Below are 14,585 nucleotides of genomic sequence, written 5' to 3' on the forward strand. Positions count from 1 at the left end.
CTGTTAGATCTGTTTGGTCTGTAGTGTCAATTAACTTGTTTCCTTGATGATTTTCTGTCTGGTTGATCCGTCTGTTGCTGAAAGTGGGGTATTAAAGTCCCCCATTATTATTATATTGGAGTCTATGTCTCCCTTTAGATCCATTAACATTTCTTTTAAATAGCCAGGTGCCCGGTAATTAGGTGCATATACGTTTATTATAGCCACATCTTCCTGTTGAACTGATCTCTTAATCATTACATAGTATCCTTCTTTGTCTCTCTCTCTCTCTCTCTTTTTCAGTATATGTGCTGCCGATGTGAGCACCTTGTCTCTTTTAACAGTTTTTGTGTTAAAGTCTATTTTGTCTGATAATAGGATGGCTATACCAGCTCTTTTTTGGTTTCTGTTAGCATGGAATCTTTTCCCATCTTTTCACTTTCAGTCTATGTGTACATTTGTTGGTGAGGTCTGTCTCTTGTAGTTCAAAATATTTTTGAAGAGTCCTGAATAAATTTTCATAATATGTATTTCCATGTACATTATTTTGAAGTCTTTCAAAAATTTCAGCAACAAATAATCTAATTTTAAAATTATATTTTCTATGAACTTTTGAAGATACCCATGTATACAGACAGAGATATTTGTAGAGAAATACATATAAATAGGCTAGTGTAGAAATCTAAAATGGTCAGATTCACTGAGGATAAATAAGTATTTTATTGGGGATAATTGAGACCAAAGTGTGGTGTTTTAGATAATGATGTTTATTGCTTTAAAACTCATGTAAGTCCATCTCCAGGTCCCACAGAACTTTACTGGTATGACTGGGAGATAGGAAGTTCAGAAGGAATAATCATGATCATTTCTTTTGGGCATGTGGGAGACTGAGATGCAGTTCTAGGTGTCTGGCCTCAGCTTAGCCCAGCCCTGGATGTTGAAGGACTAGTGGATAAAAGATCTCTCTCACATGCATGTTCCCACTCTCATTCTGTTGCATAACCCATCTGGTGAGAGGATACGATGCTGGCTGGAATTGAACTTGAGTGGGATCTGCATCGTGTTGGAGTTGCTATTCATTTCTAATATTTTAGTGAGTTGGCCCTATTTGTCAGACTATTCAAATCACCAGGGAAGCCAGCTGTTTATAATCCTTGTGTATTATTTTAATAGTTACTTCAAGATATTCCATTGGCACTATATAAGAAGCAATATGATGAACATTAAAGCTGATGACAGGAAGCAATGAGGTCCATAAATGATTTTAAATTATTTATTATCACTGATTATTATTCATACTACAGAAAATCCAATATTAAAATATATCATCCTCAGTAAATTAATCTTAGAAAATCTGATTGTTACAGGCAAAATATAGCATTTAGAACTTTCATTTAAAATACAAATTTTGTGGAAATTTTAAGAAGTTTTAGATTGGGAATTACAAAAGTTGGTGCTGAAGAAAATTCTACTTTCAGATAATAGGTACCTTAAAATATTACAAAAAATATTTAATTTGAAAAACAATGTCAGAAAAAATATCTGAATTCCTCTAAGACCACTAATTCTAGTTTCCAATTGGTGTCTTGGTAATATGAGAAAGAAAACACATTTAAAAATAAATTTACAATTTAACACTGCAATCACCTGCCCAATGATTAGGACAGAATAAAGGTTGCATATTCATTAGACTGAATAATAATACATTTTTAAAACAGGATTTTTTCATTTAATCTTTTTGATAAATTGGACCAAACACGTTAAGTCTTATCACACAATTCTAAAACCATTTGGAAACACTTTTCTTTAACCCTGAAAAGCCATCCTAATACTTTTATCATAGTCACTGTAACCAAATGAAATTAGTATTTTGTGGCCTTAATAGTTTGCACAACTTAATATATTTGAAGGTGTGATGAAGTAGCTCCATCTTTCCACTTGTTTATATGGTCTGAAATTACTGTTCTGCACAGTGGGCAGGTTTTCTCTCTGTTAAACCATAAAGTAATGCACTCTTCACAAAATATATGCTGTAAGGGAATTAAGAGATAGGTTTTATACTTGATAAACATTTTAAATCTACCACATTATACAGAAGCATACTCTTTAGAGGGAGAACACTCATCCCCTCATTCTACAATGAGAAAACGGAGAAAGAAATGACACATTTAAGAAGACAGTGAGTGGTATTATTGGTAGAACAACCAGTGTTCTGACTGTACTAAATCCACTTATTCATTTTTAACAAAATATAAGCTCCCTTTGTGATAGCTTTCATATTTTAAGTATGATGACTTAACAGCTTAATAAAGTCTGAATTACTAGTGATTGGCATAAAGTATAGGGAAGTATGTTATACATTCTAGTAACAAATGTTGGTACTAGTATCCAATTATAAAAATAGGTTGTTTTCTGATCAGTTGAGTATCCAATCTGCCAGTGGATTTTTTTTTCCTTTTACATATTCCTCTGCGTAAGAATCATCAGAACATAAGAGAAAGATTTAGCCAATCTACCAAACTCCCAGTCATGAGTATATTACTAATATGTACCCAGAATGCTCTTTAACTAACTATGGTAGGTTTTTCTGCCACATAACAAATACAAATGTGACTTTTTCAATTGTGAGAGAAGTAGTGTGTTGAGTATGTTTTAAAAAATTACCTGACAGATGAGAAGAATTGGTTTCTGAAATTCAGCTTGACATATTGAACAGATATCATCCGCATCTGAACACTGTCTCTTGCTGGCAGCCACTCCATAACTCTGTGAAGATAATAAGATTCTGTTCATCTGCCAATTTCTTTACTATTCCTGGAATACACAGGCAATGCTGAACTTTTCCAATATCCATGAAATCAGGTTTTTGAAAACTTTCCCTAAGGTTACATTTCAAAGCTGAACCACATATGCAAAAACTACATCTTGACTGCATAAAATAATACATAACAGGATCTTGGTAGATTGTTAGATCCACTGGATTCCAAATGATGACAGTGCTTCAAATTCAATACAGCTTGCCTAAGAGACTCAGCAATGTGCAATATAACTAAATATTATCAAATCTACATTCACATATAACATGACCCAAGACTGCCAAATTGAGCCCAGTCATCTACCTTTGGCAGTGGTTCACAACATTTGCTGAATGTAATGCATGTGGAGAAACTGCCTTGAAAATAAATTTTTTGGTGTAGGTGTTTGGTGCAGCAGCTAAGTTTTAGGACACTCACATCCCAAATCTAAATGCCTGACTCAAGTCTCAGCTCCTCTGCTTCCAATCCAACTTCCTGCTAATGTACACACTGGGAACCAGTAGAATGATGGCTCAAGTGTTTGGGTTCCTGCCACCCACATGAGAAACCCAGTTTGAATTCTGGGTTCCTGACTAGCTTGGCCCAGGCTTGGCTGTTCTGGGCAGTGCTGATCCGAACCCAGGAGCCAGGAGCTTCTCGTCTCCCACATGGGTGCAGGGGCCCAAGGACTTGGGCCAACTTATGTTTTCCCAGGCCATGGCAGAGAGCTGGATTTTGAAGTGGAGCAGCTGGGTCTCCAACTGGCGCCCATATGGGATGGCGGTGCTTCAGGCCAAGGCGTTAACCCACTGCGCCACAGCGCCACCCCTCTCCCGCAAAGGTTTCTGATCTTAAGACCTTAACTTCCTTACCAAATTCAGTGGACCTTATTCAGTAACTAGATGTGACAGTTAAGAACTCACAGGGAAGAGCAGCCATTTGGCACAGCAATTAACACTGCTTGAGGGCCGGCGCCGTGGCTCACTAGGCTAATCCTCCGGCTTGCGGCAACGGCACACCAGGTTCTAGTCCCAGTCGGGGCGCCGGATTCTGTCCTGGTAGCCCCTCTTCCAGGTCAGCTCTCTGCTGTGGCCAGGGAGTGCAGTGGAGGATAGCTCAAGTCCTTGGGCCCTGCACCCCATGGGAGACCAGGAGAAGTACCTGGCTCCTGCCATCGGATCAGCGCGGTGCGCCGTCTGCGGCGGCCATTGGAGGGTGAACCAACAGCAAAGGAAGACCTTTCTGTCTCTCACTGTCCACTCTGTCAAAAAAAAAAAAAAAAAAAAAAAACTGCTTGGGACACTGCTCTGGACACTGATGTTCTGTGTCAGAGTGCCTAAGTTCAAGTCCAATTTCCTCCTCCTTTTCCAGTTTCCTGCTAATGCACACCCTCCGGACACAGCAGGTGATGGCACAGGTAGTTAGATTCCTGCCACCTGTATAGGATACCTAGACTGAATTCCTGGTTCTTATATTCAGGTTGACCCACCTCTTAATCTACATCCCATGTCAGAGTGCCTGGACACTCCTGGGCTTCTATTTCTAAGATTATTTATTTGAAAGGCAGGATAGGATAAAGGTTGCATATTCATTAGACAATATATATATTTATGTAAATATTATATATGTAAATATACATATTTATATAGACTGAACAATATATATTTTAAAATACTGGATTCTTTAATCTTTTGATAAACTGGACTTGTCTTACACTATTCTAAAACCATTTGGAAACATTTTTCTTGTAACCCTGAAAAGCTGTTTTTTGTTTGTTTGGTTGGTTTTTTTGTTGTTGTTTTTTTTACAGGCAGAGTGGACAGTGAGAGAGAGAGAAAGGTCTTCCTTTTGCCGTTGGTTCACCCTCCAATGGCCGCCGCGGCCGGCGCAATGTGGCCGGCGCACCGCGCTGATATGAAGGCAGGAGCCAAGTGCTTCTCCTGGTCTCCCATGGGGTGCAGGACCCAAGCACTTGGGCCATCCTCCACTGCACTCCCGGGCCATAGCAGAGAGCTGGCCTGGAAGAGGGGCAACCGGGACAGAATCCGGCGCCCCAACCGGGACTAGAACCTGGTGTGCCGGTGCCGCTAGGCGGAGGATTAGCCTATTGAGCCTCGGCGCCAGCCCTGAAAAGCCATTCTAATACCTTTATCATAGTTACTGTAACCAAATGAAATTAGTGTTTTGTGGAAGACAGATATCTTCCATCTGGTTGACTCCCCAGATGGTTGCAGCAGACAGGGCTGGGCCAAGCCAAAGCCAGGACCCTTGAATTGTATCTGGGTCTCCTATGTGGGTGGTAGAGGCTCTAGTACCCGGGCCATGGACCGCTTTCTGCTGTCTTCTGTAGTGCATCAGTAGGAGCTGGATCAGAAATGGAGCAGCCAGTACTCAAACTAGTGCTCATACAGGATGTCAGCACAGCACATGGCAGCCTAACCTGCTATACCACATTGCTGTCCCCAAACCCCCACTTCTGATCCAAAAGCAGTGATGGCTCAAGTACTTGAGTCCCTGTCACCCATGTGGAATACCCAGATGGAATTCTGGGCTCCCGCCTTGGCCCAATCCTGGGTATTGAAACCTCTTGGGGAGTAAACCAGTGGATGAAAGATTCATTCTCTCTCTGCCTTCTAAATAAAACTTAGAAAAGATCAGCTTTCTGTAGAAATGGGGGAAAGATAAGAAATCTAAGAACATCCAAGGGCAGTCATGGTACAGGTAAATCATAACTTGTCTCAACATATCTGAAGTCATAATCTATACTTGTACTGAATGTCTAGGGCTAACAAAATGAAACTGAAAATTACAACATAAACATTTTTTATGAGACTGTGATATTAAAGATCTCATAATTAAGTCTGAACAGTGTTAGATGATCTTGTTACCAATTTCCATTCAGTGCAGTGTCACTTAGCAAAGTACACCGCAGATAGTTAGGCTGACAAGCTTTAAAACATCACTGTTTGTACCAGGAACCTTTGAGGTACTTTTAAACAGTAAATTATCTTCTATATGATACTCTTTCTCTGTAACTTGTAACATCAATATACTCACGTAACAAAGCTTTTAATTAACACTGGAGTCTCAATTATTTAGTCCCATGCTGTGAACTTACTTGTGCACAACAGAATTCAGTAGTGGGAAAATATCCTCCAGTAAGAAAACTGCAATGGCTACAATGAACTTTGTTCATATGCACAATAAATACAGGGGAAGCATTTCCATAAAATGCTGGATAAGGGGTTCATGGAGATGGATGAACCCACCATTTGCGGTTTTAAAAAGAAAGGATCAAAAGTTCATGACAAGATTTTTTAAGATTATAAACCTTTAATAAAACTGTCAATTGACTGAAAGGGGTAAGAAACCTATTCAAATACTTAATCCTGGTAACAATTAACAGGCAATACCAATGTGCAATTCAAAAAACTCATCACTGAAATAAAACTCCTGGAATATAATCTCAAAATATCATCTTATGAAATGAACTACTAACTGAAAATCTTACATAAGTGTTTCTACCTTAACTGATTAAAAAGTACTTACTGGTCGTGTAAAAAATATTCTCAAAACCTGTCTGAAAGTTCTCATATGTCCAAAAAAGTCCAAAAGCTGAAAAAGTAAATGAGAATTAATCCAGAGAGTCTATCCACTAAACCCAAAGATCACAACTGAAATCCGTAACATCAAATTTTCTTATTGATTCAATGCTTATTATCACAGGTAATCATTTCACTCTGAACATTTCTAAAATCAAATGACTAAAATATTTTAACCAATTTGTAGATTTGAGCCAACTCTTATTGAAAGGGGAGTATATACCTAGTGTTATAATCTGATCAACACAAATAAGCTTAACTATGTCAAAGACAAAGTAACTATTTCGTTCATGTGTTTTTTTTTTGTTGTTGTTGTTGTTAAGATTTATTTATTTGAGAGCAGAGTTACAGAGAGAGAGGAAAGAGAGGTTCACTCCCCAAATGGCCACAATGACAAGGGCTGGGCCGGTCCAATGCCAGGAGCTTATTCCGGGTCTCCCATGTGGCTGTCCTCTACTGCTTTCTCAGGTGTGATATGGGGAGCTGGATAGGAATTGAAGCAGCCAGGGCTCAAACTGGCACCTGTACAGGATGTTAGCGTGACAGTCTGTGTCTTAACCCACTGTGCCACAGTGCCGGCTCCCACATATTCTGTTGAACATTTCGATTTTGAAATTCCATGAATGATAATTAAGTTGAGGGACTCAGGCATAAAGACTAAAAGGGCAGATACTCCCACTCCACCCCAATAAAAACAGAAACTAGTGTATAAAGCAGTTAAGGAGAGTAGTCGTAATACTATATAAAACCAGCAATAATCATATAAATCATTATGCAATGACAACATTTATAATGTTACGTACTTTTAGAATGAGGTAGAATAAAGCCAGCAGTATCCCAAGACTCCATCTAGTTACATTACCAAACTCCCCATAGCTTACAAGGTAACGAAACCAAACTGGTATGGGAACAAAAGTTCGATAATACTGACATAATTCTTCTAAAAGCATGTACCAGTAACCCTAAAAAAGGAAAGAAAAAGAAGACAAATAAGTAGAGCTACCCAAGCCACTTAAACAGATAACATAAATACTTAATATTGGACAGAGAACATCATAAATAAATGATGCAGTATTATAAAATAACTCTAAAGCCTTCATAACAATTACAATTACGATGACAACCTGATCCTGACTCACATGCTAGAGACACCATGTGGTCAGCTTTCAAAGCATTTCTAAAGAATGACTAGTGAAATGTTTTATGTAAACAAGTAAAACTTGCATTTTTTTTACTAATTATATAAATTTAAATATAAAAGTTCTATTGAGTATACAAAGCCACTGTAACTGCATCTGGTGGATTATGGATAAAGTCCAGGAGGAAAAGAGAAGTACAGATCTAAATAAGATTTTCCTATGTGATGTGGGGATTGATTTTTTTCAATTATTCTGAAGCAAATTTAATTCTGATTTTATCTGAGTGAGCAGGTTAATATTGAGATTCAAGCCCTTGAGCAAACGTTTATCTGAGGTAACAGATAATTAAAATTATGTTAGCTAGCAAACAGAAAAATTACAAAAGTCATTAAATGAAGACTATCACTAATCTGCTAACATCATTCCTATAAAGCATGACCATTTCTTACCTTGGATTTAAAAGGCATGATGAAGGAAGGCACCAGTAAAATAAGGCATTTAAAGCCCATGAAGAGAAATTTCAGAATGAAGTCTGTAATTCCAACAATCCAAAGTACTTCCCAGAAGCTCAAATTGTCCAAAGTAGGATTTAAAAAAATTAAGCTACCAAGAGAAAAACATCAAAATTCACCTGAGCAATACACAAAGGTAAAGTATTGATAAGGGTTTTAATTCACTACAAATATTTTACTTCAACTTGATAGGTAAAAAATCTGAGTTTGGCAAGATTCTGATTTTAAAGAGACTTTTCAAATGATTGAATTTCAAATCTTTGCCTCAGAATAAGTCTTCCTAGCTTGTCGTGGCTGGTAACTTTCTAGCCTGTAAACTAGAAGACTCATTAATACTAGACCTCTGTCATTCTCTCCTCAACCAACTTCAATCAGAATTCTGTCCCTACCTTTCCACTGAAATGCTTTTGACAAGATCATCAACTCCCTCCATATTGCTCTAAAGGTGCCTTCTCTTTTTCCATGTTTTCTTTCTAGACTTCTAATACCACACTCTCCCAGCTGTTCTATGTCACTGATGGTTTCTTAAGTCTCCTTTGCTGCTGCCCCTCTAATTATGGTTATATCCTGGAGTGGGCCTTCTTTTCCACCTATATTTGTTTCCCTGGTTAAGTTTTGCCCAGTCCTGTGATTTTTAAATATCAGCCATATGCTTTTAAAACGTGTATATCCCTAATGTACTCTGAGCTCATGACATATCTAGAGCCACTTTAATAATTCTTGGCTGCTCAAATGTAACATTCAAAACAAAATTGACTTTCCCCTTTAAACCAGTTCCTTCCCTAATCTTTTCAAGCCCAATAAAATGGCACCATCATCCAGTTACTCAAGACTAAAAGGCCAAAGGTCATTCCTGCTGCTTCTCATCCCCTACACAGTTCAATCTCTGAATGTACTGACAACCTCCAGTGTGTACCTATCCCAGATTTCTTTTTTTTTTTTTTTTTTTTTTTGACAGAGTGGACAGTGAGAGAGAGAGAGAGAAAGGTCTTCCTTTTTGCCGTTGGTTCACCCTCCAATGGCCGCCGCGCTGCGGCCAGTGCACCGCGCTGATTCGATGGCAGGAGCCAGGTACTTATCCTGGTCTCCCATGGGGTGCAGGGCCCAAGCACTTGGGCCATCCTCCACTGCACTCCCTGGCCACAGCAGAGAGCTGGCCTGGAAGAGGGGCAACCGGGACAGAATCCGGTGCCCCGATCGGGACTAGAACCCGGTGTGCCATCACCGCAAGGCAGAGGAGTAGCCTAGTGAGCCGCGGCGCCGGTCCCTACCCCAGATTTCTTTAAATCTCCCAATTCTACTGAAAATAGGACTTGTAATTCTCTACTTAAAAATTCAGGACACTCCAACCTGACATGAAAACTAACAGATTACTGTCTTTATTCTTTTTTATTTTGAATTTTATTTAAGGTATACAAGTTTATGTATTTTATATATACAGATTCAGGAGCACAGTGATACTTCCCACCTGCGCTCCCTCTCCTATTCCCACTCTTACTTTTTACAAATATCTATTTTCAGTTAACTTTATACTCATAAAATTACATAAGATACACACTAAGTAAAGAGTTCAACAAATAGTATATAGTATTAAGAAAAAAAAATTCCCTCAACAGTAGAGACAAGTGCTGTTAATGATTGAATCTCAAAATATTACTGTCTTTTAGTGAGTCTTTTTTTAAAACAAATATGAAGAGTAACAACCAAATGGTACTTAATAATGTTCATTAAAAAAGTAAGGTATCAAAAAGTAAGTATTAAGCACCTGCTATGTGCCAAGGCACTGGGGATTCAAATGTGAATAACTCACTAAAAATTCAATCATGACAGTAGACAGGTAAAAACTGAGCTACGGTATAGTATGTAACTGCAAGTAAGATGCATGCAGTGTTATGGAATAAAAAGTGTGTGTTTGAACTGCTAATTACCTGTAATAAAGTGACTGAGAATGAAAGGTATAATATAAAAGAACAGAAGATCCTGCTAAGAATACCAGTAGCCAAGCACACTGAATCTTTGAGGACCTTTCCTGAAAAATAAACAATTTTACAAGTTGTTACTTTGAATAATATCAGAGTCTTAAATGTCATATTTTTTACTTTAATGGCTGATTCATTAACTCAGATTATTTTCTAGATTCTAAATAAAAATAGAGTATCTGTTAAATTGCACATCATCATAGTCATACTGTTTTATCTGTCTTTAGTGACCAGTTATATTAAAAACAAAAGTTTACAGACACAGGTTTCTTCACTGCATGAGTAACACTACCTATGTTTCAAAGAAGTTAAAATCTGTAAGCTGACATAAAGGACTCACCCAGAACAAACTCTGCCTCTAGCTTCCTGTTTTGTTCCCATAAAACAGAATTTCAAAAATGCTGTTATATTAACCTGGGCTTATAATTCTGAAATGTTCAGATTATTCAACAGGTATTTTGTTTTTAATCTCCCTTTTAATTAAAGTAAAATTAGAAGTTTTACAGGTTTGAGCATCATAATCCAAAACCTGAAATGCTCCAAAATTCACTTTTTGAGCACTGCAATGACACAAGTGGAGAGTGCATATCTGATCGTGTGTGATGGGTCTCAGTCAAAATGCAGGTACCATAAAAATATTATATATTTTTTAATTATTTCAGGCTGTATGTAGGTTACATGAAACAAATTTCATGTTTAGACTTGGGTGTCATCCCCAAGGTATTCATTATGTATATGCAAGTAGGAAAAAATTTAAAAGCTGAAACATTTCTGGTCCCGAAAGTTTCAGATAAGGGACAATCAACCTGAAGTAGTTTTAAATGATTAATTTGAATTTTCCATTTTCAAGTCAGAATGCATGATCTTTATGTAGACACAGCCCTTATAAGTCGCTAGAGGTGGAATTCTATCCTCTCCCAGTTTTTCCCACTGATTTTTATGACTGGCACTCCTATAATTTATGTCATGGAAAAATCCTTTAGTTTTCTTTAATAAATAGTTTGATAACCATTTGTTCAATGATATATTTTAAATCTTTTTTTTTTTTTTTTTTTTTTTGAAAGGCAGAGTGGACAGTGAGAGAGAGACAGAGAGAGAAAGGTCTTCCTTTGCCGTTGGTTCACCCTCCAATGGCCGCCGCTGCAGCCGGCGCACCGCGCTGATCCTGGCAGGAGCCAGGAGCCAGGTGCTTTTCCTGGTCTCCCATGGGGTGCAGGGCCCAAGCACCTGGGCCATCCTCCACTGCACTCCCTGGCCATAGCAGAGAGCTGGCCTGGAAGAGGGGCAACCGGGACAGAATCCGGCGCCCCAACCGGGACTAGAACCCGGTGTGCCGGCGCCGCAAGGCGGAGGATTAGCCTATTGAGCCACGGCGCCGGCTTATTTTAAATCTTATACAGTGCAACAATTAAGAATTTTTAATAATGACTTAGTATGTTCAGATTAACTCAAACACCATGAACGCACTTGCCAAACCAGGTCAAAAAGTTTGTTCTAAACTCTTTAATCTTTCTATCTGCTTTATCAGTAATCAAACATACAAAGAAAATAAGGTGAAGCAACTCAGCATTATAACAGGTAATGAATAGGTATATTTTAGATGACAAATTTTAATATAACATGGATTTTGAGACATCCTACTTCTTACATAAGTTATTTCCTATTTGTGTCAAAATTATTTCTCTAATTCTATAGAAAGAAAGTTAATTTAGTTGCTTGTTATACTTACTCTTAGAAAAACCTGATTTACAATGCTTTTGTTTGCATACATAAAAGTTGTTAGCAGCCCAATTCCAAGAGAAATCCCTGTTACAAAATAAGCTCCAGTTAATTGAAAGGAAAAAATATATCTGTAAGCTAGCAGTGACATGAATTAAAAGAAAACATACACGATTTTAAAAACAGAAAATAAGTAACTGAAATGCACAGGTTAAAGCAGATTGCCAATAAATAAAATTAACTGAAATTCACCATTAAAAAAGTATTTTATTATGCCCTACCTGTTATATGCTGCATAACAAGTTTTATACCCAGAATCAAAATATACGGAAGACTTTTTTGCAACCACTTGAAGAGATAGCGGAATTCTGAGAAGGAGCTACTTCCCTGTTCTCCAGATTCCATGGCAGGATCCTCAGGCTGTCTTGCTTCACTGTGTGAGTGACTCCGGAAGCGACCATGTACACAGCCATGGGTACAGCTATGGGTACCTGATCTTGCGTTTCTGGAGCTTGGATTTCCAGCACATTCTTTAGGTATGGAGTTCATCTGGATATGAACATCTCCAGAATGAAGACAAGAACCTTCGCCTGTCAATCTTGTATGGATGCACTGGGAGGCTGAGGCATCCTCACCACCTGCAGTTCCTAGCGGACTGTGCAGTTGGTTATAATTGGCTTGCATGACCACTGAATGGTCTGTGATCCAGATTTCTTTGCTTCAGAGCTCTGGCTCCTGAAAAAGAGCAGAGCATAGTCCAAGTGAGCAGTGAAATAAAGGCCGTGTATCGCTCGGTAGGCAGCCTTTATTCACTACAGGAGCGGCCGATAATCACTGCAGATGAATTTTCGGGTAATCTTCCACCATTACTAGATTGTTCCCTGCTGCCCTACGCAAATGAGCTTTGAGGGAATATTTGCCACCCAAAGAAAGTTGAGCTTCAGATGCGACCACTTTCCTCATGAGAAGGCATCCGCACCATCGCTGAGGTGTGGGTGCCCAGTAGTGCCCAGTGGAACACTACTACCATACACTTACTCTGTCCAGTTTGACCACTGATCAAGATTCAACACCAGAATTTACACAAGGAAGAATGAGTCTGTTTCAGTGGTAGGCAGAAAAATTTTAATATCCAGTATCATAAATTAATAACATGTCACTTAGGTGACCTACAAATGCCGTTCCACGCTGAAACAGCGTTCTCAAAGCCAGTGAAGTTTCCAATCATTGATGACGGCACCAAGTGTATTACCTAAGTAACTTTAAAAAAGGGAAACCTTGGGGGTCGCCGTGTAGTCGCGCCCCGCCGCTGTCCCACGCCCGCTCTGCCTACGTCTGCGCAGCGCTACAGTGCCCGTGTGCGGCCGAGGCCCCGACGCCAGGGGGGTGTCGTTTCCTCAAACCTCCGCACGGCGACACCGCACACGACAGTTTCAGTCTCTCCCCACAAACAAAAACTCGGCCCTCTCCTGCCCTCCACGCACAGCCCAGAAAGCAGACGAAAAAGGGGAGGAAGTAAAATTAAAACTTCCCAGAGTCCCCGAGGGCAGAGCTCCCACCCACGTCCGGGCCTCTGGCGCCGCGGTGGCTGTCCCCGGCGACCCCCGCTGCTGCCTCCGCCGCCCGCCTCCCCCGGGCCTGACCTTTCATGACCAGGAGCGGCCGCAGGCCTCTATGGCGACAGCAGCAACAGCGGCACACAGCGCCTCGCGCCGCTGGGCGAAAGCCATCAGCTTCGAACTCCACGGCCGGCAGCTGCGGGGCGGCCTCGAGGCGGCGCGCGCGCGCTCCCCGGACGTCCGCGAGCCCGCCCCGCCCCCGCGCCGCGCCGCGCCGCGCACAGGGAAGGGCCCGCGCCCGCGGGGACTGTTGGCGGCGGAGCGGAAGGGCCGCACCTCAGACGCTACGCTCTGAGCCGCCGTCAGTAGGGTGTGTGAGCGTGTCTGTGTGTCATCCGCCCCGCAGCGCCGAGGCGCGGCCCGTTTGCAGGTTAAATTGTGGACAGCGGAGCCCGCCCCCCGGAGGCGGGGCCTGAGGCCTGGCCAGCCCCAGCCCCGAGGCGTCCTGAGGGCCCCCGCGGAGCTAGAGCCACGCAGGCCGGAGTTGGCGCGTCCCCGGAAGGGCGGAGCTCGCAGCCGCCTGGGGTTTTGTTCCCTTCGCGAGGGTGCGCAGTGGGGACGAGGCGCGGCCGAAACCCGAGGTCGAGAAGGCGACCGGGTGCCCAGGGCTGGCTGCGAAGTTAGGTGCGGGAAATGCCCGTCGTGCGCGTGGCGGCTTCGGGGGCGGGGGGCGGGGGTGAGTCGTCGGATTTCGGAGGAATTCTATTCGACTCAAACTGTTGTGAAAGGGTTTTGAAGAAAAAGTTAAAGGAAAAAAGCGCTGCATCATTTGACCCGCGCCCTACCCCGTATCTTCGTTGATACTCAGTGCGTTCCGTGCGTGTCCCGCGCAGGCACGCGGAGCCCTGGGCCCTGCCGGCGCTGCCGGCGGGGGCTGTGTGGCCTCGGCGCCGGGGGTCGAGCTGAATCCCCCGCTTCCCTTCAGGTCCCCCCCCCCCCCCCCCCCGAGAGCCTGTTCTGAAGTCACACCACCTCATCCTTACCCTGGGAGAGAATTAGGAGATCATATTTTTAATCCAAAACCAGTATTCGATTTGCTTCTCACCGGTGAAGATCCTGACTGGTGGTGGTGGGGATTAATTTGAGCTTAACTGAGGCTTCGTGACAAATGAATTAATTTTCTGGGTCAGTAAGACAGAACCTGGCTCTGGACTGTAGTGGGTTTTCCAAGGAGGCTTTACCATTCCAGCTACACTGTGGGGCTCGTGTTTTAAACTTAAAAATGTGTGAGTGTTTAGGAA

The 14,585-nt window shown here is 41.4% G+C and overlaps 1 protein-coding gene across 2 annotated transcripts; it reads right to left on the bottom strand.

Moving 5' to 3' along the window:
* Positions 1–1,238: 1,238 nt before the first annotated feature.
* On the bottom strand, positions 1,239–13,846 carry RNFT1 (ring finger protein, transmembrane 1). Of its 2 annotated transcripts, none has more exons than XM_008271194.5 (9): positions 13,621–13,846; positions 12,007–12,460; positions 11,736–11,812; positions 9,956–10,056; positions 7,965–8,118; positions 7,180–7,338; positions 6,324–6,389; positions 2,644–2,745; positions 1,239–2,009 (listed from the first exon to the last, which is right to left on the bottom strand). In XM_008271194.5, exons 2-9 carry the CDS (start codon positions 12,407–12,409, stop codon positions 1,875–1,877), a joined length of 1,197 nt encoding a protein of 398 aa, XP_008269416.2. In that variant the 5' UTR covers positions 12,410–12,460; positions 13,621–13,846; the 3' UTR covers positions 1,239–1,874. The 2 variants fall into 2 exon arrangements, with proteins under 2 accessions (XP_008269416.2, XP_002719299.2); XM_002719253.6 differs by lacking the exon at positions 13,621–13,846 and adding an exon at positions 13,369–13,495.
* Positions 13,847–14,585: the final 739 nt, after the last annotated feature.

This window comes from Oryctolagus cuniculus, chromosome 17 (assembly GCF_051225735.1).
Source record: "Oryctolagus cuniculus isolate XC-2025 breed Fujian yellow rabbit chromosome 17, ASM5122573v1, whole genome shotgun sequence".
Taxonomy (NCBI): Eukaryota; Metazoa; Chordata; class Mammalia; order Lagomorpha; family Leporidae; genus Oryctolagus; species Oryctolagus cuniculus.